At 42.5% G+C, this 26,673-nt stretch overlaps 1 protein-coding gene across 1 annotated transcript in view; it reads right to left on the bottom strand.

Moving 5' to 3' along the window:
* Positions 1–23,942, bottom strand: part of DAB2IP (DAB2 interacting protein) — a 167,258-nt gene extending 143,316 nt beyond the window's left edge. The window contains 2 exon segments of the mRNA XM_055719686.1: positions 1,078–1,181; positions 23,569–23,942. Of these exon segments, the coding sequence (XP_055575661.1) occupies positions 1,078–1,181; positions 23,569–23,710 (246 nt within the window). The 5' untranslated portion in view covers positions 23,711–23,942.
* Positions 23,943–26,673: the final 2,731 nt, after the last annotated feature.

The following is a 26,673-nucleotide window of genomic DNA, read 5'->3' on the forward strand; positions in this document are numbered from 1 at the left end:
ATAATTACTTGGATTTGATATTGTTGTTAGATAAAACAGTCCTTCTGATTGAAACTACTGTGACCCACTGTAGAAGTCTAACTAATATCTGCAGGATGTTATAGAAGTGACTTTATCAGTGGGAAGACAGTGGTAAATACCACTGTGCACATTGTAACTCAAGACACTTAACTCACTCTAGAACTGACCTCCCAGGCATGGCAGGGACTATCTTCTAAAGCTATGAGCCAGCCCAAACACCTGATCTTGTAGGAATGCAGAGAGGGTAGGGAGAGGGGAGTCCTGTGGTTGGGCTCATTATGCTTCCTCATGCTGCAGTGAAACTGTTGGCAGCTCCTCCATCATCTGCAGCATCACAGAGCTAGGGCTCAGCATGGACAGATCCCACTGGCTCTGACTTCTTTGGGTCTTTGGCTCCCTTCTGTAAAATGGACACAGTGGTGCCCTTCCGCATGCAGCAAGACCCCCTTTGTCCTGTTTCGTTTTGGTATCACTGTTATTCATGTTAGTGGTGCTGCTCTGTTCCACTCCCAAATGACTTCCTATTCTTTATGTACTGTGATCACAACAAAATAGTGATACTAGCAGAGCGTCTCAAAGCAAAAGGATCGAAGAAATGGAAAACAGTGTGTGGCTCGCTCTAGGCTCCTGCTGGCAGAGGATACCAGGCTCTGGGGAATCACCAGCTTGGCAGGTTACCTGTTAGTTAATGACAGGTTCTTCTACAGGTTTTCTTTCTGTAGGAGGATGAGGAGGTACTGTACAATTGCAGACTAGTAAATACATCTATGAATATACTGCGCTGCCCTAGGATTCACAAAGGAAACATCACCAGGAAAGTCTCCCAAGTGAAAGAACTTATGCAAACCCACTCCAGATTCATACTCAACTCTTCTTGCTTCATCAAGAAATATTTTAGAATTGCTTGTTGCTAACAGTATCTAGCAACACTACATCTACTTAAAAATAAGTAATCAACTAGTTTCACCTAGGCCAGCTCTCCTCTCAGGATGAGAAAGTTCTATTTCCATCTGGCAACCCCCTACAACAATCACTCAGATGGGGAGAGACACTTACCGTGACCCGGAAAGGCGTTGTGGCAGCAGGCTCCATGGTGGGGTTCTTCTCAGTGACCCCGCTGGGCATGCTGCGCCTCTGCCCACACCTCTCCGGGGGGGACTCTGTGGATGGTACAGAAAATAAAGGACAGTTACAAACAGAGAAGCACAGGAACAGTCCAGGAACATCAGCAGACCATGCAAAATATGGCTTCTTCCTTTGAGATGCCCTTATAAATGAGCCAAAACAACAACCCCACTGTATCTGCTCGCATTTCCCACAGCCGCCTAGAACAACGTTCAATCAGCAAGACTTTCACCTTCAACAATTAGCATTTTTTATACAACTGTAAGCTTCAGATAATGCCTGACAGGTTGGCATTATCGTTATTTCCAGTCTGCAGATAAGTAAACAGAAAATGTATCGAGCTGAGTGAGAATTATATGCAAAGTGCAGAAGCGTGCACTTGTGTACTTGATATTCCTAAGGGAAACTGCTAATAGGGTTACAGGCATTCGACGCTTAAGTTACCTCTCTAATTCCTCTAGCAACTTGCTTTGAAACTAGGAAAAAATTATTAAATGCTGCATTTGCTGAAGTCTAAAATGTGGATAGGAATACTTACCACCTTCCCTGCTGGTGAGGAAGGGAGGGGGCTGAAAAGGCTAAATTAACAAATACGCCTAACACTGAGAAGATTTAGAAAGATATTTGGTAAAGTCAGCAACAGCATTATGAGGTGGTGTTTCCTCGGTTCACAAACCCTCTTTCAAAGCATCATGAAACTCATAAAAATAGACCTATTTCCAAGCTGCTGTTCAATGACGCTCAGACCTTGCAAGAAGCTTCCCTTCTCAAACCATTCGAGAGTCTATGCTAGCCAAGCATGTCCATCACCCAAAAGGCGGAGCTGCATCATCTCCATTCTTTTGATCAGGGAGTCTTGAAACTGGGCAGGGCTTGTAGTCATGATCAAGTAGGCATTTGGTGATAACTTCAAGAAAAAAAAAATCACGTGTCTGGACTACACCGCTCTCAGGAGTGGGCATATGACCCGAGGGCTGAAGAATGCTCCTCCTGGAGCAGTGGTGTGGCCCTGCAGGAGGCAAGGAGGCTGCCTGCCTGAGGGGGACTGCACAACCTTCTGTATGAACCTACATGGGTCAGAGATCTGCGCGTAGCTTTGCAAGTTGAGAAAATACCTGTATATAGATCTCTTTATACAGACGCATGTTTATGAGCAGAGTTTAAGCCCATATAAAGTATGAGGAATGCAAAACAAAGGCCTGAGCAAACCTCTGAGTAATGCAGCTTCATTTTCAAACACCGGTTCCTTCGAAACTAAGCACACGGGATTCTTTTGAGCCAAGTGCTTCTTTTCAGCTTGTCCCTGCCCTGCAGGAGCACTGACCACATCCAGCACTGGAAACCTACAATTTTCATTCACAGACAGAAGATTTTTGAGGACTGAAGGATCTTTACATTCAAAATGAGCACAAAACTGTTCAAAAATTCTAAAAATGGGTACAAAAATCAAACAAAAATCAGGTGGTATATAAATAACTTTGTAAGGTACAAGCCAGGGAAAGGCTTTTGCCATTTTATTTTGGTTTGGTTTTGGTTTTTTGCCACACACTAATACATATCAAAATACTGTCTGCTGCCATCAAATCACGGACTCCTGAACACAGAACTGTGCAAGGTCTGGAGAAGATGAATGAAGCTCATACTTATTCTCCCACGCACCAGAATCTTCTCTACCTTTTTATTTATCAACATCCATTGGGTTGGAGTATTGTTTACTGCATTTCTCCCTTTCTGTAGGCTTCTTTTCCACAAATAGTTTCTGTCCTCCATGTGACCTTATCAACAAACCCTTCTGATCTACAGAAAACCCTATAACTTTTGAAAGACAGCGTTTGGATATGTAACACTGAGTTATTTACTAAACAATATGGAATCCAAGCAAAGAAAAAGCGAATGAACAACAACTTCAAAGCGACACTGAAAAGCAGATTTTTCCACACAATTTTCTCCTTTCAAAAGTTATGAGCATAAAGATAAATGAAGAAGCAGAAGCTGAAACAGACATTGGAGGAACTCCTACTACATGATTCCATAGGCAACAGGCATGCCAACAAGTGTTACATCATTGCTAGGATCCTTGGTTGGGAAAGAGAGGTATTCTGAAGAATACCTGCCACAAAAGGAAATTCAATGGTAGACTCTGCTAGAGGGAGGCTTCAACAAATTACTATGCAAATAAATCTAAAGATGGAACAACCTATACTTCAGAATGCCTCAGACAATGATGTTTTCATAACCAGTGAAACTTAGACATGGCTTGTTTGCCAGTTCCCGGCCTCTGCAATCTGCCATTTGCTGCCATCAAGCCTTGGCAAGGAGGGTTGTCCCCTTAGCAAGGTTCTCCCCTTGCCAAAGACTGCCATCACCCGGGATCTGTAAGAAACAACTAATACCTGCAATTCCACTCAACATTTCCTGAGATGTTTCTTAAACTACTCCAAAAGGAGAGGTTGTGAGATTCCACCCATGGACTGGGTGAAGTGCCCGTTCAGCAACATCTTCCTTGCAGATCCCGCTCATAATTCCTCACCAGCGGGCACGTAACCTGTATGAAAGCCAGACAGCCAAAATAAGCCAGTCCATTGCTTTCACAACTTCCAGCCAAGCCTTCTAGTGTCTTGGGCACTTTCTCCACAGAATGCTGCACTTTGAATCCCAAAGAGGCAATCAAGCCCTTTGCTGTTAACTCCTTCCACACTAAGACTCCCACCCCATTCCTTTGAACAGTGGCCTTTTTTTTTTTTTTGGACTGTCGTAAACAAACTACTTGATTACAGCATTTTGAAAGTGAGTTCAAGATGACAAGACAGCTGAAGAAGCTGCTTTGCATTTTCTTAATGACCAGAAAAATAAACATTGTTTAAAGCACTTCTCATATATATGTCTGGAAATCAGGAACTATGGGATTATGTGAAAGGCAGCTGCAAGAAATTACTTTCCCCAGAGGCCCTCAGCACAGACACAGAGCTGTGCTCCCCAGCCCAACGCACCTCTTGCCTTCAGTACTTGCTGTTCCATAGAGGTATTACTGCACTTTTCATTTGCACCACAGTGGTCTGTCAGACCAAAGGGCACAATTGTCTCACTTTCAGTAATCTGTCGATCTGCTTCCTCCTTCAGCCACATGGGTCAGACCTCTCCAGAGAAAGGGAGAGTGTGTTATGACCCGGGGCTGATTAGTATCTGGGACTGGTTGCACTGAAGTCACAAACTTCACTCTTAAATTCTTACTTCATTATTAAAACATATCCAAAGCACAGCCTCAAACACACCAGTTTGACCCAGACCAAAATACCAAGATGGGGCAGGACCTAAAGCCTCCTATTATTCTTAAGCTTATGGTTCATAAAGTGTTTGGAGTCATATCTCCATTTGAACTTAAGCACGGTGGGTTTCACTGCAGAGGGGAGGCTTTGCAGGTGAGACATATTACAAAAGTCTTTATAAGAAACCAGAAATAACTAGGAGGGGGGTTGGGTGTGGGGGAAGCTGTTTGTTTTAAAGGAAAGTGAAAATAGCTTACAGGTAAATTAGTAACTCCTAACTAGCAGAAATGTACGGCAGAACAGTTTCACACAGTGAACAGTACAAACACATAAAGGTTTGACCTGCCCTTTTTGCTTCTTCAGGGTCAGAGGAAAATTCTTAGCCCAGGTTACCCTGCCTCGAGACTGGCATTAGCGATGTCTGCTGCAGCAAGCCCACAGCAACACCACAGCAGCCAGCCACCATATCAAAGGTTGCTGAAGGCAATAAAAACTCTCTGTAGCCACTAGAGGCTGGAAAAGAAATGTCTTAATTTACAGCAGAAGATATTTACGTTAGCCAGTGGAAAAAGTCTTCTCTTGACACGAACAGTTACACATCGGAATTGATCATCTGAAGAGATAAATGTACATTCAAGCCCATCTTAAACCTTTCTACAGCAGAGCTCTCCCTGTTCAGGCAAGGTTCAGGTATGACGAGCTTCCTTCTCTCCCCTCTCCTGGGGCAGATGGCTACCAGATGATGTCCTGAAATCCCTTCCAGCTCTATTTTCTGTGATTTCTGACAAATTTGGCCATTTGTGCATAAGACAAGCAAGCTACAAGAGATCAGATTCAGTATGTGAATTCAGCCCTTTCCACTCCATTTCTGGCTGGATAGACTCCATGGCAGTTCTGTTACAGCTCTCAAGAGTCCGCGGTCCTAGGCTGACCTCTGTTAAGACTCACAGTGTGACCCTTGGATGTTTTAATGCTTTTCATCAGATTCAGAATTGATAAAAACCTTGAAAATCCCATGGGAACACTGCAGAGTTTCATTAATGAATGTCTGCCATCCAGTTTGTATCCCAAGATAAAGGATTCCAGAATGAGAAACAGTATTACTGCAGGCAGCTAACCACGGAATGACATTTCCAGAAACACTTAGTATTATCAGATAACATCCTCACTAGACAGTGAATTTCTCTGTTAGCTTAACACTATACCCCAGCTCATAGAAATTCCAGGATTATAACTTCATTTGTCCATTTATTTGCTCACATCAGATTTGATATGAGGACTTAGACACACAGCATCTCAGGACGCTATTTGCTCTCCCAAAGTCCTCAACCTGTTATGAACTTAAAACCTCCAAATCTTTCTTTTATGACACAGAAGCCTGAAAATCACTTAAGTAACAGTCTATTAAATGAGGATTATAGTGCAGGCATACTGGATCTGAGAACAGATTCCTTGGGTGTAGTGAGGAAAGCCACATTACCCAGTAGCAGAGATGCCAGAGATGCACAGGTGCCCACAGAAAGAGATGGCTTTCTGATTCTCTGCCATTTCCACCAGCCCACAACGCAATACCCACATAAAGATGGGATATATACAGATGAGCAATAAGAAGTTGTCTGATTACTGTTGGACAGTTGAATCAGGCAGGGCCACCTAATTACATTACTGGTCTTTTAGAAGCTCTAAAAAAATCTCAAAATTGGACTGGAAAAGGTTTATAAATCACTCTAAGGAGGACTGCGGCCATTCTGACAAACTCCTCATCTAGTTTTCTCCTCATTTATGGCATTTTTCCTGTAGTTTTCTAAGTTTGCCAAAGGATAACCAGGCATTTCTACTCTTGCTCTTTTCCTTTCCCCCTGCATGCTGTAGAACCGTGCTCCTGTGGGCCCTCCCAACCTTTTTTCATGAACACGCACTAAATCTCCCCTGAAACAGCACTGTTCAGTGTCTGCCACAGACCAGCACTGTGCTGGGGCTCGTCCATGTTATACAATCACAGAAGCAAGAAGAAACAAACAAAAGTGCTTCCTGCTTTTCCAAATATTTACAGAAGGTTGTAACGTTTTGGGTTTTCCCCAGCACAGGATAAGATCTTCAAAGAGAAATCTCCTTGAAATTATCAACCCCCTGAAACCTCTCCCAGGTTATGACACATAGCTGGGTCCAAAATGCTGCTTGCTGTGTGTTGCACCAGGATGTTTTTTTAAGCTGCCAGGGTTGAAAGCATCCCGCTGAGTTCACTGCCAACAGGACACACAGCACTGTAAACATTGCACATTAATTTAGGACCTAGAGCTTATGAATATTTCTGAAACTGTTTCTGTACACTAATAAACACATCTGAATTGTTTAACTAATTCAAGGCTCCTGAGTTGACAGAATAATAAATCCTTACTACACTCTTCCATGCCTGTTCTTCATGCTGCGGAACAGCTACAGAGCAGCGTAGCAAACCCCACCAGGGCTTCCAGGACATCAGCAGCAGAACAGACTGCGAGGAGCTCCTGGCACCCGAGCTCTTGTTTAACCCACTCAACAACACTGCTTTCTTTGCTGCAACTTCTCAGACACTGCTACAGAGTAGGTCATCGTGTGTGACAAACACACAAACAAATATTAATACTGTTTACTTTTCACTTAGCAAGTGACATGTTTTTACATTTGAATTACCTGCTCTTGTGAATCACAGCTAGTCCAAGAGAACATCAGGATTATGCTCTCACTAGTGGGAACGAAATACATTAACTCCTTCTGTTTGTTCATCTCACTTCACGCCTTCCCCCTCTCCTGCTCTCCTCTCACACACAATTCCAGGGATCAGCTAGTGGAAGAGACAGTATGAACAAAAGCAACAAGAACCAGCTGGAAGGAAGAACTAACAAGGAGGCACTTCCCAGCAAGTTGATTTTCTGATATGAAACTGTTCCAACTCCAAACAAGAAAGGGAGGTACAAATCTGAATGACGGTCAGAGAAGGTAGCAATGAGAAAAGGTCTCCCTCAACTCACCAAAAGGAAGCCGTGCTTGTCAGCAACACACATGCCATGGCACTCCGAACAAGCCAGGAATAAGAGAAGTAGAGATGATGACTTCATCAGAGGCAGCAAGAAAGAGAAGTATGACTGGAATGCCAGACAAGCCAGCAGCTCTGGGGAGACGCGACAGGAGGTCAGGTCCCTGCACCGTACCGCAGTGACGTGCTTTAAGGAAAGGAGACTTTAGAGGACAATAAACTTCACCAGATCATCTGGATGTCATGCAGAAACCCAAGAATTCATCAGAACCAAAAGCTGGTGGAAAAGATCCTGCCGGCAGCCCTCAGAGAGGTCAGGCTGGCTGCCGACCTTGGGCACTGATCCGCCAGCGAAGGTGTGCTCCTCCCGGTCCTGCCCCTTGGCTTCAGAACTTGACAGCGCCAGAGTGCCCCAGAGAGCTTACCGGGTGGAGTTTCTGTGAAACCAGAGGGAACAGGAATTACCGGTCTCTGGCTCGTACAATTACACTCTCTGAATTAATTTTATTGCTTAATGAATTTAGGTGTTATTCCTCTAATTTCTGCATTATCTAATAACTCCTTACTACAAACCCAACAGAGCAGAGAAGGAGACACATAGTGACAGAAGTGATTTAACATAGCTAACTAGCATTTATGAATTAAAAACAGTCCTTGGAGAGTAGATACTTGTCGTGTCGCTGTGATTCCCAATACTCAAGAGAGGCTGCAGAAAAATCTACATTTCAGACAGCTTTAGGTGGCCACATGAGTCCGGAAGGAAAGATGGATCTTGAATCTGAATCCAAAGGGGTATTTAGAAACTGCTGTTAGAATAGTGGCACACTTAAAAAGTGGAATATTACCCTGGGAATAAACAACGACAGAAAATAATAAACACTAATTTGTGCCAACTTTTCTCTTCACGAGGCATGAATAACTCCGAATGGGAAGCAGAGACACAAAAATGTCTGATTTCCAGTGGACAAAGGTCAGTTAAGCAGCACTGGCAGGTTATGAATGCCCTTGCCAACACTCTCCTCCTGCTCTCGTCAGCTGAACAAGAAATACAGCTGCAAGGCCAGTTTTGTTGTTCAATTACCTGGAGAACTATTTATTGGAACATATCACCCTATGCCCTGCTGATCCCTCAGTGAATTCCAGTTGATCCCTTACAGCAATATTAAAACCATTATGCCACACAAAATTAATTAAAAGTCAAACCTTTATTAGGCAATAAAATTGACTTTTAAATAAAAATGGTCATGAAGCAAAAGTTTAGGGCAGGTAATGCTGCCCTCTGAAAAATCAGACTCATCTAAAAGCAAAGCTAATGAACACTCAGAGCGGGTATTCTCTAGACTAATGAAACCTTGCATCACCGCTATGTTTTAGGTTAGAATAAAATAATTTCTTTTTGCATCGTAGAATCTCTAACTTAAATATACTTACATAGAGCATAGCAATCCCGCTGGCTGTACCCACAACTCTTCTACAGCAGAATCGGTGATCACCCCCCACTCATCTAATGATATGAGCAAAAATAGTTTCACATTTTCTCATGCTCTCACTACCTTTTCAGACCACTAAGGACACTGTTTACAGAACTACAGCTTGTAAAAAAATCTCACTTAAGTAATCATTTACATACAAAACAAAATAAACAAACTGGGATCCTTACTTGCCTTTTGTGCTACACCCTGGCACAAAACATTAGAATTAAACAATTAAGAGGCTGGTTGTATGCCTATAGTGAATGGTATCCACGGTGACTACAGCAAACAGATCCAGCTTCTTACCATCACCTTTGTTTCTCTCACAGATGACAAAAACACTATTTTCATTTTACCAGGGGGAATGCTCCCTCTGACTCAAGTGTGTCCTGCCTGAAAGCACAAAAAGGCACCTGAAGCACCACTCAGAGCCATACAGTCCTCAGCAGCTACAAGAATGGTGGCCGGGACAGTTGTGTGGACTGAAGAGCCTTATTAGAAATGACTCAAACAGAAAACAATTCAACTCACAGAAAACATCAGACCTCTCATTTTCCCATCAGCTAAAAATTATGAGCATCTTCTTTCAGAGTGGGACTAAGATCTTCTGGAAGAAGAGCTTTTCCTTTGTTAAATAATGATTTGAAGTGACACTGACCTTTGCCACAGCATGCCGTGCACTTTAATGGATCTCATATCATCTCTGTGTCAGGTTCCCAGATATCCTGTACTGTGCAGTATTTAATATTCCTCATACTGCTCCTGAGCAAGTACTATTAATGGCTCTTGCATCTAGTACTGAAAAAAGCCGTGCTATTTTTCTGTGTACTGGGGGTGTATCTTTTCCTATAGTTTCTCTAATATTAATGAATAAGAGAATTCTTTCCCCAGCAGCACGCCGAGGCGCTTTTTGATGCATGCAAGCAGGAAAGGGACTTGCTGCCATTTCCTCTTGTCTTGCCGTGGGCTTTGGCTGCCCAGCGTTGCAGCTTCTTCCCTCCCGGAAAGCTCTGTTAGGCCTTCCAACCTTCAAAGCTGGAACAAGCCGTGTTTCTACTCCCCCCCAGCCGTGGGGTAAGGGCAGCGCTGCTCTGTGCCGCGGAGATGCGGCTGCGGGATGCACTAGAGGGCGCTGCAGCCCCTCGCTGCCCAGCCCAGCCCAGCCCAGCCCGGGTGCCTGCCAGAGACCTGCTCCTGCCACAGGCGGGGGGTTCTCTCCGGTGGGGTTTATCTGCTGGTTTACTTCTGTTCAGTATCGCTGAGAGTCAAGAGGCCTTCCCCTGATCTTCTGAACGTTCCTTCGCACCTTTCAGCGCTGCAGAGGGCCAGTCCTGCCCAGCCGGCCAGCTGACTGCTTCGGGCACCACAGGTGCTGGCCCTGGCCACGTACCCTTCGGTCCCACAGCTTGGCCGTAGACACCTCGGGCAAATTCTGCCTGCAGCAGAACGGATGGAGAATGTATTCTTTACCTGAGGAAGCTGATGAGGCATATTTGTCAAGAAAAAACCCCAACCTCTCGGAGGGCAAAAAGGAAAAGAGAGAAGAAAATAGCACACATGGGAAAAGAAAGCTTAAATAATTCTCAACATGAAAAGTCTGAAAATACACACACTAACTTCCCTGTACTACAAAACCAAAGAAACAGATCAAATCCACAAACGACAGATATAGCCACAGGTCCCCACACCTGGTGACAAGAGAATATAAAGCATCCAGAAAATTACTGCCCCCCCACCCCCCTTCTAAAAATAAATAGCAAATTATGCTGATTGAGCAGCCTGTATTACAAACTCCATTTTACTGCCTGGCATTTTTAAATTAGATATGTATTTATATATTTGGTATTTATTCTTTATTTATCAGTCTCTGAAATAAAATATGTATGATACTTATCTTTCTTTGGTATGATGTCTAGAGAACAAATTCATCTTTTGCTAACGGCGTATCATTAGGAGCTTTTTCTCCAGGGTAAAATTGAAATCAAGCACAGACTTAAAAAATACATCAGAAAAATCTGAAATTCTAGACTGGTTGGGGACTAGATCATGGAGACTACTAATACCCTGGCTAAACTGGCAAGGATGATAAAGTGAAGTGGAACATCAGCTTCCTCCTATGTGATGATAAAGACAAGCAACATGGAGTCTGGAGAACAAGAAGTCAGCTCTGGGGAGATTTAAATTAGGTTCATCCATCATGCTTAACATTTCTGCAAAGATTCAACGCTGTTCCCGTGCTGCTTTGTTGCAGCACTTTATCAGCATGGCTGCCGACTCACAGTGGCAATCCAAGGAGAAGAGAAACTTCTATATTCTCTGTAGCCTCTGTCACTATGGATGTAAACTATGCCACCTATATACACCAGCCGAGACAGAGCATGGAGCATATAACCCTCTTCCACTTGAGACTGCCGTGAGCCCCGGTGGGCTGAGGCACAGTCAGTGGCCAGCTGCCTCTGCGGACTGCTGGCCCAGCACAAGGCGGCCATCAGCACGTGGTGGTGGAGCACCACAGACACCTGCCAGATGGTCTCACATGGCCTTTGGCTAACGTCACAGGGTCCCAGCAGCACAGCGGCTGGAGAATGGACTGTCCCTTGTGCAGCTAAGCCTCTCTTCGTGATTTCAGTACAGCTGACACAGGTCCTGCCAGGCCTCCCATTTCATTAAAACTCCTGGGATTGCAAGAGGGAGCTGCAAACCTCACAAGAACAGATTGCATCGCAGCACGTTGGCCCTCTTTGCTTCCAATTTCAGAGAGAACTAAAAAATATAGAGGCACATAGTGCCACAGTGGCAACTCCACTGGGATGGGAGCTACACATCCAGACCGCAGCCACATTTTTGTCTCCTTTTGGTGAAGTTTGTTTCATTGCTAAGGTGTTCTTATGTTTGGTTGGGGGCTTTCTTTATAGCTTGGACAGGTGAACTACAAACCGGTTCAGAACAGTTTACTATATGTGTGAAGCAGCAGCACGGTATAAATGAAAACTTTGTGCAGTTTAATTGCTAGGCCATTTTTTCAGTTGTGCGTTGTGGCTGTTGTAACAGGTCTGTACTGGCAAAATGCAAATTAAATAAATAAATACTTATTTTACAAGCATGATTCATCAGAGGTTTCATCTTCTACAGCAACGAAACAGATGTTCTATTGATGGCACTTCATTAGAGAGATAAATGGGGTCACATACATATCTCTATTCACATCCATCTGCATAATAGACCAAACATTAAGATTTGAAATTCACATAGTACATGCAGCTCTTATATCAGCCTGAAAAAGTCTTAATGCCCAGAGCCAATTAATCCAAGTTAGATTGCCTTAACATTGAAGGAACATTAATATTGTTCAAGAAAGCAGAAGGTTGGGATTTAACACTGGCTATTTAGGATAGTTTCATTGGAAACACTTCAAGAATAATACTGGATTTTAACTAACAGGCTAGCAGTAATTTTTGGTAGCTACTGGACAAAATACAGTATCCCTCCTGATAAAGCAACTCAAAATACAGCATTAAAAAGCAGCAGTGACAGAAAGGTCTGAAAACACTGCATGCACTAGATGGAAGATAATGCTTATAAAAAGTGTCACTTTCTCTGCTAACCTAATTATTTTTTAAAGGTGCTTACACAAATGTTCCGCATTTGCTTGTGTGTGGATGTGGGAGTGTGTGCACACGCATGTATGTCGGGATACAGTGCGCCTGCAACACACTGGCAACCAACCTATGTGCCTACAAAGCCAGAATATTGCTGAAGACGCATCCTGTCCTTACCACTGTTGCTCACACATCTTTCTTCTAGCTGTTCAGACTCTCTTAGCAACTGCTTTACATTCCACAATTAGAAATTGTAAATCCTAATTTATTGTGACTGATACTTTTTTTCCCCTTTCAGGGTGGGTGGGTATTCCTGCTTCTCTTACACATACATGCTCTGAAAACACACTTGCAGGTGTCAGCCTTGCAGGCTTACTTTTTAGTTTTCAAGCAAACATTGCCAGTGCCAATGAAAGAGACAGGAAAGAAAACATTCAAGAGCAGTCATGTTTTCTCCTTTCATATAAAAAATAGCGTGCCACAGATGGACATACAGAAACCACCATTCAAACTATTACATTCCTTTATGCAAATAACCTATAGCAATTGTGCTAGCTTTGTGATTGTGTTGCCATGCTTTTTAAACTATCCAATGTTTACCTACAAACAAAAACGTAGATGACAAAAAGGGAATCTATCAGGGCAATATTCACTGGTACATTTCCCATACTATTTTTTAAGCAGGAGGGAGTAGAAGGATGTCCTTACCTACACTAACACCGACACTTGCATTTTCTGTCCTAAAAAATATGCAGGGTGTATGTAGGGATTCCTTCCTCTGCTACTGAATGGCAGTCGCTCTGAGGAGCAATTCAGTAGCTGTACAGCAACACACTGCAACACTGCAGAACAATTTAGCACACGTGAACAACATTCATTCTTCCTGGGGAGATTAATGCACTCCACTCTCAGAAATTTTATTTTGGTATTCACCTGAAGTTCCACTGGTCATAGAAGTAAAGTTATGTAAATGAAGACCAAGTGTTCTCACTTTAAATATGCCAGCCAGATCAAAATCTGTTCCCATCTAAGGGTATAAAGGTAATAACTGTTAACCTTTGACTGCTAAAAATGTAAAGGGAAAATTTCACTTATAACTTGCTCGTTTGGTTACCATGGACACTGCTTAATCATGAAGGATGACTATTACTTGTTACTATAGGAACCAAGAAGCTTAAGAAGCATCCTGTAATTTAACTCCAGATGCCAAATTTTACAACAGTCCACCTATTACTACATTTGGATACTTCAGAACAAGCCCAGGCTTGATCTCTGACTCTACAAGAAATTCACTGATGCAGAGGCAATGTAAGAAATAAAAAATGTGAGCACATAATGTACAAAAGAAACTTGCACTTCAAATAAATGGGTTTCTTCAAAAAGAAACATTAAGTGCTCAGCATCTGAGGATTCTTCTTTCAGTGTAAATGTTAATGAAGCAAAACTTTGGCTGTCTTTATTCTTGTCAGTGTTTCTCAAAGTCTATGCAGTTGTAGAGCATGTTTTTCCCAAAAATGAATGCTCCAATGCTCAACTTAAAATAAATTTCTGAAGCAATGCTGAGTAGCCAGTATTCATAAATGAACCTCCCAGAGCAGATCAGGACTCCCAAGCTGGCTTGCAAGAACAAACCTGCAATAAAAGCATGTGTCCCTCATGTAAGCAAGAAGCAACGGACAGGACAAACCTTCCAAATTCAGGCAACTGATGTGTTGCTCTAGCCTTTTAGAATATTTCTGTCACAGCACTCTCCAACCTCTCAAGCTACAACAAGGTCTTTTACCATCTCATACCAGCATGCTCTTCATACCAGTTCCTCTGCTGCTTTCTCCTCATCTTGCCTCACCCCAGGCTCTCTTCTCTCTGCTTCTTCCTCTCTCACCTTCTCTTCCTTAGCTGCTCTCTCTTCATTGGCTCCCAACCACTTAACTTAACCATCCACACCTGCACCTTATCTACATCGGCCAACCCACCGCCCCTGAAGCCAGCCCACAGCTGTATATTACCAATGCTAATTAACCAGCTTCATTCCTCTACATATTTCCACTTTCTTAAAAAAAAAAAAAACAACAAAAAACCCCCCAAAAAACTTGCCTAGTGTTACTCATCACCATAAAGCTTTACCTTCAGCACCATCAAATACATTTTGGTCAGAAGCTTTGTCTCCTGTAGGCCTAGGGAGATGAGGGTTCCAGAAGTTACCTATGGCTGACACTGTTTCTTGACCATCACCAGCTGTATATTGGGTATGAATTCACAGTTTTCAAAAAGCCATCCATTTTTAAATTGGCTGATTTCCAAAGCAGCCTGAGGAAACTTAGTTTAAAAGCCTGACCCCAAGGCTGTATAAAACAGCGAAATGAGTAAGGAAGCTCTGGGTTTTATGTACCTTTTTTAATATGCGTATACACAAACACACAAGCAATTAATATCTAAATTTAAAATACTCTCTGGAGTGTTTGAAAGGAAAGAAAACAACCCTCAGCTAGTGTCTGAGTCAAAAAAAGCAAAACTGATAATGCCCATGTACGGAAAGTGACCCAGCTCATTCCCCGTCTCTGTTGAGAGCAGAGTAAATTAAAGGATTATAGAGTGCCTTCAGTGCAATAACTTAAGGGATTAGTGGCACACTAGAAGACCTTCAAGGGAAATATAGGTTTAAAAGCTTTAAAAGGCAGCTCTGTGTCTAAATTGTTTGGACTGCCACAGCTGTAAGGAGACAAACTTACTCTAATACATAAGTGGTCATGAAAAGTCTGCTGAAACCCCTCTAAGCATGCTTTTGGAAGAGATTCTCTTTTGGGCTCAGACCAGGGGTTTCAACCCCTTTCTCATTTGTTACCTATGGCTTTTAGATAAAACCTCACTCTGCATTACTTGGGAGCAACTCTGCTACTTATTTCCTTTCAGAGTAATCAGCCCCTCTTGGCAACACTGTTAGGGGAAAGTAAGGTTACTATCAGAAGGAAAGGACTTAAAACAGAGATAAAGCAAAAGATGAGCAAAGAGAGACAATAGTCACTCTTCAAATTGCCTGAAAGTTGTTGGTACAGTTTCCAAATTTCTGTCACAGCATTAAATGAGCTGTTCCTTGGATAGTAATTTCCTGAGTTACTCTTAAGCAGTATTGACATTTCTCACAACTGTATCATGACGGCTGCTATATTTAGTTACCTCTTAAAGATGCATCTGCTGGAACCATGGGACGTTCAGGCATGGGACGGTGGTCATGATTTTAGAGAAAGAACATGAGAGTCAAAACTCCTGAGTTCTCTCCTTACCTTGGGGCAAATAAAAAAAATACAGAGCTACTGGAGTTTGTACCATGACTTTGTCACTGACCATCCATAGGATTTCCTGTAAGTTATCCTTGGACACCTCACTGGTTAAACAAGAATGCATCTACCTGAGACTTCTTTCAAGTCCACCAAGTATTTGCAGTTCTTAGAAACACACTAAAGAAAAGCAAACAACTATTATAAGGCAGTGTTGTGTTTATACATGAAGACACTCAGAAGATATTTACTGTTTTAGGTAGTGCCATAAAACACCATAATGGACATACAGCCCACCCTAATGGTATCAGCAGACATACACACCTTTCCACTTGCCCAATTTCATCAAGATTCTGGGTTCTTTAGTCAAACCTTCTTTCCAATCTGCTTATTTGACTTGCAAAACCCACTGTCCCTGCCTCAGCCCACATACACAGCTACAGCTGCTGACACTGAATCAAGGTGGCTGTATTGTCCTGCGTGAGCCTTCCCCTATGTTCCAAGTTACTCCCTACAGTTCTCCTGTCTTTCTTTTCCTTCTCTTCCTTCCCCTACCCCTTTTGTGTCTATCAAAACTCCATATCCAGCAAGCCTTAAATCACCTCCTGCAACGGTCCTCTTAAAGTCTGACAGAAGTTACAACACGTGAAAATCAAACAAGGAGTGAAATACAAAGCTCTCAAACCCGCAGGATATTGTCATTGGAAGGACAGGTGAAAAGTAAATAAACAGTAAGGTGTTACCTCAGCTTGTCACAAGCAAATGAAATGACTGGTTCCCCAAATCCTAAACATACTGTAGAAGCCACCCCATAGTTCATTAACATCACTTGTTGGGCACAATATTATGGTTTAACTGCACTGTAGCTCTGGATGCTAAATGGCAACAACGATCAGTGGTTACACACAGCGTGGCCGCTCAGTAAGACTGTGTCTTTGGAAATAGAGGCTGTTCCTTCCACTAGTGATGGCAGCAAGATGGGGTGGGATATTTGTAAGTCTTGCTTGCTGCATGTGGGTTTCTAGCTTACTAGCAAACACCAGAAGGGCCAGTGCTCCTTGGACATTCACTCTGGTGTTCCCCATGGCTCCTAATAGGAAGTTTTAAAACTTGATTCATTTTTAATCTAGTAGGAATTGACACATTTGTCACAGAAAATACTAAGTTTTGATGTTTCTGCATTTATGACACACTTCTAAAGGAGGCGGTGTAGGTCAGTGTGGTATCACCAGCACTGTAAGAGCAAACGAAGGAGCTCAAGGCACTAATGCCACCATGCTCTTACTGAAGAGTAAATCTAACCTTTGCCCCCATAGACAATAAATTCACTCCAAATTTTTGTCTGTTAAAGGGATGCTTAGATTTCTCCATCCATTGTTTTAATACCAAAACAGTAATTCCTCCATCATGCACTACTTCCCAAGTTATTAAGTTTAGTATAGATTTTTATTAGACAATTAAGCATTGAATACAGCAAAGTCTCAGCTGGAGCACTACTGCTAAAAATAGCACAGCTGCCAGTGAATATTTCCTACAAACAGTACAGCTTAAACAATTTTGCAGATCTTTTCTATGGGCATCTGTCAGCCATGCTGTTAAAATTCCAATGAAAAACTGCAAGAGTTCTGCGGCAAAGTAGAAAATACCACAAAAGAGGCTTGAAAAACAAAGCAATAGTCATTAAAAGCTGCAAAGCAGGAAGGCCTCCTTTTCCTGACATTTAAAAGACACCACCCTTGGAAAAAAAAACCCTATCGCTAATGTTTATTACTGGACTCTTCACTTGTCTGCTTTCAGCCCTTAAATGAAAAAAATTGTTTATGCAATATTTTTAAAGAAAAATTACAGGTATTCCAAGGCAAGTTATTTGGGTTCTTCCACAAATCTTACATACAGGAGACAGGTGAAGTGTACACATGCACCCCTTTGGCTATCCAGAATATAAGGCAAAATATAATATAATATAATATAATATAGTACTATTGATTGGCTACTAAAGTGAATCACTTTAAACTTACAACTTAAAATCAAGTAAATTATAAATGAAGAACGGGAAGAGTGATTCCCAGTTTGAATTGCCCCTAGTGCTGCCCGCTGATGCTTGTGACTGGGAGGTGGCCAGGCAGGGCAGCCCGCAGGGACTCCCCAGGTACAGGGGCTGGGACTGGCCTCAGAGCCCAGATCAGGCCAGGCAGGTTGGCCAGTCATATGTGATTATCTTTCTTCCCAGACTTGACTTCCTACTGACCACACCATCATCAACCCCTGGTACAGGAAGATGTGCTGAAAAGGCAAAATCACTCATCAAATTTTGTAGGATATGAGTCAGAGAACAACAGTAAAACTGGAACCTTTTACTCAGACTTCTGCCTGCCAATATAAATACATGCAACACATAGGCATACTTTTATTTGCAAGGGTAACACTGTATTTCTGACTTCTACGCACTGCTGTAAAATCAGTTTCTTTTAATAAAAAAACATATTCTTTTTTCATACACACCACTAAAAGCTGCTGGATGTTTGCCAGATAGAAATGGTCTCTCTCAACAGATTTATTACATAGCCATCTAGATGCAATCCAAAAGATCAGAACAGCAATCCAGTAACAGAAGTGAGAGTGAAAGAGCTGGTTTTGGTAACGCGTGCCCTTTATAGGCAGGTGCACAAATGGTTCTGCTGGTGGTGTTGTATTCATAATGACTATTCAATTTGTTAAAAACAGAGACCACAGAAAGAAAAATCCAGGCTCAGGGGCACATACTGGTCTGGCATGTCAGGAAAAATCCCAGAAGGCATCATTAAATGTAGGGAGTTCTGTTTGGACAGCACACGACAGATTACTTCTTTGCTTATTTATTCATTAATTGATTATGGCACTGTAATTCTGAGATAGATGAGTCTGGTCAATACTGATCTATCAGGAAAGGTTGGTTCTGCTATGATGCAGGTATTCCAGTACCCAGGCCTTTACCATAGCTAGAACTTTCTAAGCTAAACTTCCTTTACAGTAAGTGCAGTCAAGAGACACATCGAAACACATGTGCTTTCAACAATCTGAAAGGCATGCAGCTAAGTGTAATTCAAAGAAAAGTTAATTGTGGGTCATAAAAAGAACAAAGTATTGTTTAAATATTTAATGTGAATTATTTACTTACAGAACCCTGAATCTTACTTAACAATAGAGTGGGAATTTTCAGTAAGAGCAAAATTTCTAATCAGAATGAGAGAGAGGTGCCTTCTTCCCACAACATCTGATACAGCTGTGTCCAGAGCACTGTCCCATGCTACAGGACAAAGTCCAGCAGAGGTGGAAAGGAAGATGTTCCACATGGCATTGCTTGTCTAACATCACTTTTTGTTAACATGCTGCACAATAGATTTTCAGCTAGGAAAGATTAGAGAGAAGTGTGTGAGAAATTTCTGTTAGCTTTAGATATAATAAAACCTCCTTTTTTGTTATGTCATTCTGTTACATGCTGGGACAATTTTCAAGTCTCTGCTTCCCTTCTCCCAAGTGAATGCCTTAACCTCTAAGGTATTGGCTATTTGGGTATAAGTTGATCTCTCTTTTATCACTTAAAAGCTTTTGATTCCATCAAACACAGAGAGAAAGACGACATTCCAGTCGTTTTCAAGAGATGTGTATCTGAATAGCCTGCTCTATTTCTGACCTTAGCCTCCAAGCTCTCAGTGTTTGGTGTACTAAAATACTGGGCTTTGCTGAAGATCAGTCAGTTTTCTGTTCACAGCAGCCATCAAAGGAAAAGAAGAAGAAAGCTCGTTTAATAAAAATCCTTTTTGTAGAACACCTTGAAAAGCATTTGTGATAAACGGAACTTAGAGCAAGACATTTATGTCCAAGGAGCTGACAGAGGCAGAAGTATCAGGAACACTAAGCCTTCAAGATCAGGAACTCAAAATGTTCTCAAACTTAGAGCTTTGATAACAATCGATTGCCTATGGAGTTTTAGAGAAGAAAGACCTGAAGCCAAAGCCACATTTGGCTCAGATATGAAACTGTGAATGGAGCACCTGTGAATAGTTTCTGTGAGCAAACTGAACACCTGCCACTGACCCCTGTTCCTTCATTATACCCATAATTAAGTAGAAGCAGAGATACCATGAAGAAAGGCACAGACCAAAGTACTGCAGGCAGAAGCAGGTGTTGCTTTTACTAAGAATTTTCCTTCTACCCTCTCCGCCTCCCAAGCACCTTCCACTACATTAGATGGATCACCTGGTAGTAATTGTAATTACTGCCATGATTCCTCGTACAGTCACACACATCTCTGAGCTGAACAGATGGTCCAAAGAAGAGATGGGCTTTCTGCAGTTAGTTTTTTTAACTAACGTATACCTGCAGCATGTCCCAAATCTCTGTGGAAAGCTGAGCCAAGAGACTTCAGACATTATCATCATTCTAACAAAGATTAACAGCTGGGTGAAACCACTATCAAATAGCAATAATTTAAACACACTGGAGGCATGAGCACGTGAACCTCCTGACATCATGCCTTCCTCTTCCGGTCTGCTTTGCCCTCCCCATCAGCCCCATCAGTTTCACTGTTCTTCAGCTATTCCAGCCCTGGACCTCTCAGAGGGACAGACAGGCAAACATACTGAAACACGTGATGACTGTGTCAAAAGCACCAGGGTGAACAGAGAACTCTAGAACAGAGGATACCATCACATGAACCATCAAATAAGCTGGCTGTCATTGCAAACAGCTGAAAGTCCTATACATTTTTCTGCATGCTACAGCAGATTGTCTCCATCTGGAGTCCCAATAGAAAGCAGTCCCCTACTTTCCTTAGAGACTTGCATAGAAAATGCAAATTGCGTTCACTTTGTATCGAAAATGCACCACAGCAGAGCTTTCCTGAGGGAGTGGCTATCTCTTTCTTTGTACCTCAGGAAGCAAAACCAATTTTCCAAACTAGGTCTCAGCTGCAACAGCCCCTGCCTGTGACTGCGATGCAGCTGTGCAAACTGTAACCCCAGCCCGACTTGCACTGCAGGGCCGCGGGCGGCTGCGCTGCGCACTTACAGAAGGCCGGCAGGCAGCGTTCCTGCAGCAATGCTCATCAGAGGGGTGTGCATGGGTAGGTGGCATTGCCCCCTCACGGGGGTGAGAGTGGGAAGTGGCAGTATATAAATATATGCTTTTAAACACAACCTCTTCTTTATTCAAAGAGATTGACTGTTATAAACTGGAGTGGGCTGAAGGAGGTTCTTTGACTCACAGAAAACGCTGACAGCTTTTGGCAGGGGAAGCATACTGGCAGCAGATGGCAGCACCTGCAGCTCACGGGTGCTCCGGCATCAGCTCCACATCAGGGATTTATCGTCCAGGACTGATGCAGTACCAACAGTGAATGATTCCAGATGGGGAGAGGGGGTTGCGTGCCAGCAGAGATCTCCTCCTCCCTGGTAAGTGTCTAACAACTGCCTGATCCTCAGCAAGTTCCCAGTCCAAAAGCATGCTGATAATCTGCTGAAGAGACACACCTTGGAAAAGCTCAGCTTCCAGGTATCACTGCTCCTCCAGCTAGGGCCACAGGCTCTGTGAGGATCTTGGCAAAGGGTCTGGAGGCTGTAGAGAGCAAGAAGTTGCCAAGAGGATGTCCGGGAAACACACATGTATCAAAAGAAACCATTGCCAGTTCCTGTGAAATAACTCCAATACTCATGAATTTATGGTAACCTCCAGCTAAGGATATCTGATCTATTAGTATCTTAGCTAGAGAGAGCACAAAGCACTGCAGATGAGTATTTGAGAACCCTCAGCTCTTTCCTTCATGCAGACTTGCAGATTTTGGAACCTAACACTACATCAAATGTAAAAAAATCTAGAACTTTATCCTGATTTCTGCATTCCTCAAAGTTCCCTCACCCCTACAGTCTCCTGTTCCTTAATCTTCCAGTGGGATCAAAACTGTCAAGGAAAATATTTCTTTTGCTGTGTTCTAGCACTTCCTTCGCTCTGTCCAGACTGGCAGCCAGGGCGCTGGAGCAGCAGGCAGCAGCTCCAGACTCTGGACCAAGCCTTACCACCAACCTACTGCACGACCGGCTGCACAACTGGCTTTCTGCATCTCTTACAAAAACATGTTGAAAAGAAAAGAGAAAATTCTGATCCAGATTTAGAAATCCTTTTAAGATCTACCGATAAGAAGAGCTCAACTAGGGCTTAGTATTATGATCCTCCTAGCAGGCAGAGCTCCTAGAGACAAAATGTGACAAACACAAAATACTCAGGGAGAGATCAACAGCAAGAAGATTTCAGTTGTTTCAAATCCAATTTCTTACAAACATGACAGCTGATTTCCATTTTCATCAAATCTGCCTGTATATTCCTTGTGTTCATGACAAATTATGCCATTAAGTTCATACTGGGTTACCTAAATGAATCTAACACACTTCTTTTGTCACAGTAACTAAAATGACAGTAAAATATTTCTGTTTTGAACAGTACACAAATAAAGGGGGAAAGGGAAGTGTTACACTCTTGTGAGTTTACAAACACTCCTCCCTGACAGGCAAAACAAAAAAAAATATCATGGAAACAAAACCACTGTCTGCTTAAGGAACTGATTTAACTTCCCATTGTTTTCTCAGTGATGATTCAAAATCCTTTAAAAAATACTGAATACCAAGAAAAGAAGAAAGAGGACATTGCACTAAGCTAAATCTTGTAGTGTGAGTCTAAAATCTGCTTTGTAAATCAGAATTAACTCCATTCTCACTGGATACAAGCCTGGATTTGCACAAACACCTGATGCAGTGTTGCAGTTGTGCATTTTATTATGGCTTTTTATTCACAAAATAACAACAAAAAAAATCTTTTCAGTTAATGGCTTTGATTAAGCTCAAGACATTATAAATATGACTGGTTTGTCACACTAGAGGTCAAACAAAACCCTCTTCCTTCCTTTCTGAAAAGACGTTCAACAGCAAAATGACTCAAAGACTCTCGCTTCTTTGACTGCTTTAAAGATAGGCATAAGCATCAATAAACATTTATTTCACACTAGAAGAGAAAGCCAGAATAGCTTACTTTAAAAATGCAACTGGGTCAGTAGCTGCCTCAAGTAGAATAAATGGGCTGCATGAGTGAGTATGCCCTAAAGAAGCATTACTCTGTGGACCTAACTCCTGATGATGAGGACAAATAGGCCCTTTTAGAGCAATATTTTTAGAAGTGCAAAGTGATTTGGGAATACAACTCCCATAGGTTTCTGCAGTGCCTTGGGAGCGCAATCTTTAGCCTCTTTTGAAAATCCTACCCCTAAACTGTACTCAGCTTTGTAATTTCAAAACCCCTGGTGATACTTGGCTCGTGAAGAACAAGAAGTTCTAGCAATACATCTTTGCATATAGATATCATCCCTTAATCAAGCATTTTCAAACTGCTACAATCACCAATTAGCCCTCCAAACATCTCAAAAAAGTAGTTACCTTAATTATACAAATTGAAAAAAACTGAACCATGGATAACTGAAAAAACTGGGTTAGTTACAGTTACACAAGGTGTTAAAGCCACTGTAAGGAAAGCCCCCAAGCCTGACTCCCCCAGCCAAGCTCTTAGAATTAACCAGCTCTCCCTCCCCATGCATGACTGCAGCACTACACAAGCAACTGACCTTCTGCAAAGCTCCATACATGCTTCACAGGGAGCAGGTACACTTACAAATATTCAACTGGTCATTCTTATCCGCCATAACGAAGCTACCTGTAAGCAACAGCACCTGTCTTTGCACTGTCAATTAAAGAGAACTGTTGTTGCAATTACCCCTACTAAGCGGCCTGTTCCGGCTCCGGGATCTGCTTCGCTGTCTCTGAAGTCGTGACCTCCGGAGCAGTCGATAGTAGTAAGACGGTCTCCCAGAACTTTTCCTGCTGTTCATTGACATTTTTGTATCTATTTTACACATACACACATGCAGGCACAGGTTCACTCTCCCCTCTGGCACAGTAGCAGGAGTTCCAGCGTTTAATTAACTGGAGGTTGGTTCTTTGGAGTGGAAAGGGAGAGGGGGGAAGAGGAACTCTTCACTTTATACATTTAAAAAGAAAAACAACAAGAAGAAAACATAAGAAAGAGAGAGAGAGGAAAAAAAAGAACGCAGCACCAGAGTACATCTCAGCTGAGGGAGGACTTGCAGCAAGCAAGATAAACTGTACTAACAATTCCTGCCCCAAAAAAGATAAGCCTGCTGGAGTTGGAATAGGAAGCCAGAGTTGGCCTGGGCTCTTGAAACGTGAAGAATAGGCTGGAAGAAATCCTGGACTGGATCCTCTATGCCAGACAGCAACATCTGATCAAACTGTACTGGAAAAAAATCAACATCTTGCTGCCTGAAAGCGGCTGGGTAGCCTTAGGGTGCCAGCTAGTTTCTACCTGCCCCGGCCATCAGATCATTTCGGAGATGAAGTTTCAGGCGGCTCAGTCTGCAGCAGGAGGTATCCACGAAACACTGGGTTGGGGAAGGGTATAATGATTTCCTGGCCACGGGACACATGTTAATAATCATCATGGAGCAAAAGCCCCGGAAAATAAAGTGAAACTTGAGAGGGGGAAAACTTTAATTAGAAGTTGAATGAACAGAGCCCCAGACTCCCCTGGAGGCCCATTTCCTTTCAACATTCAAACTGAGTTATAGCGCATCCCACAAATTAGAGAAAGAGCCTATTTACCATTTGGGTTCTGATGGCAGTGAAGATTCCGCCTCCGGCTCATATTGCTCAATAAAATTACATTTCAATGGACAGAATTAACACTTTAAGCCACGGAGGAAAAGGAAAAGAAGGGAAAAGAATAAATAGACTAACCAGATGAAAAATTTCACTCCACATTTACGGTTTAAAAAGGTCAGAAGTGAACTGTCCAGAATCTCTCATCTAAGCTCCTTCCCTTCCTGGCACAGAAAATGCTCTGAAGGAAGAGCGATAGACAACATTACAGAAAACCAGAATGGTGGCCAAGAACTTAACGCGCTGCCACTTCTTCTCACAAGCTGGCAGATAGATAACAGAAGAACCTCATCAGAGTGGGATGAACTGCAAAATGCCTTTTGCACAATACTTCTCTGTATTGTGTTCTAGTTTTGTCATTTTTCCCAGACATTTGTGCAAATTTATCTTTGTGGTGCCTAGTGAAGCTGCAGAACTAGGCAGGCTTGGCTGAGGACAAGCTACGTTCCCCAGTTAGGAGAAGCTTCTTCAGAAGTTTGAAGGGTTCCCCAGATTATACTCTTGCACTTTCAGTAACAAGAGGAAGGGGAGTATCAGACTTCAGTACCCTCACCACGACAGAAGTCCCTACCACCAACCATCCACTTTTATTTTAGGATTTTATAAACTCGTGCAGTCAGTGAAAACAGCAGAATTCTACAAAACCTGTATTTTCTTCTTTACATATTGAGCGGTAAACCCGTGATGTTGATCAGCTGAGAAAGGCCCTTCCAGGAGGAAAAAAACAAGTCTCGATCTTCAGGGAAGTCCATGCCTGGTTTTGAGGCCAGACATAAGGAATTCAGCGCCAGCTTTTAGGCAGTGCAGGAATGAGCCAATCAAGGGGGCAACGGCAAGTTCAGGTCAAGGAGGCAGATCCCAGCTGGACAGCAGAGGCTCCTGGCTCTGGGAGGGGGATGCTGCACAGGGACATTCCTCTGCCGCTCCCACTCCAGCCACCAACTCTCACACCGCATCCCGGCAAAAAGCAAAAAGCTTCCGTTACTAAACATCTCCCCTATTCTTGTTATCCAAAATAATTTTTTTTTCATATTTCGGTCAATTATAAAAACAAGCAAAAAAAAAAACAACACCCAAACAAAACAGGAACAACTGTAACCAGTTTCCAGATGCCCACAGACTCAGCCTGTGTGGTTAATTCGAGTCACAAATGTAGCTGAGAACATCTAGAAGACAGTGATGGGCAGGTCTGAAAATACTAAAAGTTAAAAAAGATTTGCTATCAACAAGAAGCCAAATATTCAGGTGGCTCTCTGCAATTTTGTGTCTTCATAACTGAGCTGGTATCTCTGAAGAGAATCTTTTATGATTATGCTTTTATACTAGAAATGTCTTTAAAGCAGCCCATCCAATTTATTTTCCGTTTTGACATTCCCAACAACAAAAAATGGCACTGATGGAAATGAAAGTTTAAACAAAACCATTTTAAAAGCTCACACAAATTCAGACAGTCCAAAAGGGGAAGGTTCACCTGTGTTGGTTTTGCTTAATTGGAGCCAGGTGACTCATCCTCAAACCACCTGGGATGCAGCAAAAGGCAGGCGCTGCTGATCTCCCAAACCTCTTCGAGCAGGTGGAAATGATCAGGAGACACAGGAAGACGGGCCTGCAGTCACCATGCATTCACCTGTGTTTATTTAAGCATCTGTTCCATGTTTAGGGATTTTTATTTTTAATCAAGCTAGTACCTTCAGAAACGTTCATATAGGTGACCATAAAACAGAGGAAGTCAATGAGGGACTATAAACTATCATGACAAGAGAAAGCAGCCGTACTGTAAGAGCATAAATGGCCACGAGTTTGTTCAAGTTTTGCCAGCTTGCCTCTGTCTCTCGCTTCAACGATGTTTTTGAAGGCTTTAAGTTCAGATGCTACATAGCAGCAGGCAATAAAATGAACGACCCATCTGGGAGGGAATGTGACTGGTCTGGACCTCTCCAATTAATCCAGCACTGCTTCCCACCCCACCCCCAGCCCCCCTTTTTTTTTTCTTTTTCTTTTTTCTTTTTGAAAGCCACATCCTGATACAAACGCTCTTTTGTGTACAGCAGAACCTATCACTTGCAAACGTTAGATATATTAACTGCTCTGGAGGAAAGCTGACAACATTAAAATCTCTATCTCTAAAATTACACATCACAGT

Source organism: Falco cherrug, chromosome 9, assembly GCF_023634085.1.
Source record: "Falco cherrug isolate bFalChe1 chromosome 9, bFalChe1.pri, whole genome shotgun sequence".
Taxonomy (NCBI): Eukaryota; Metazoa; Chordata; class Aves; order Falconiformes; family Falconidae; genus Falco; species Falco cherrug.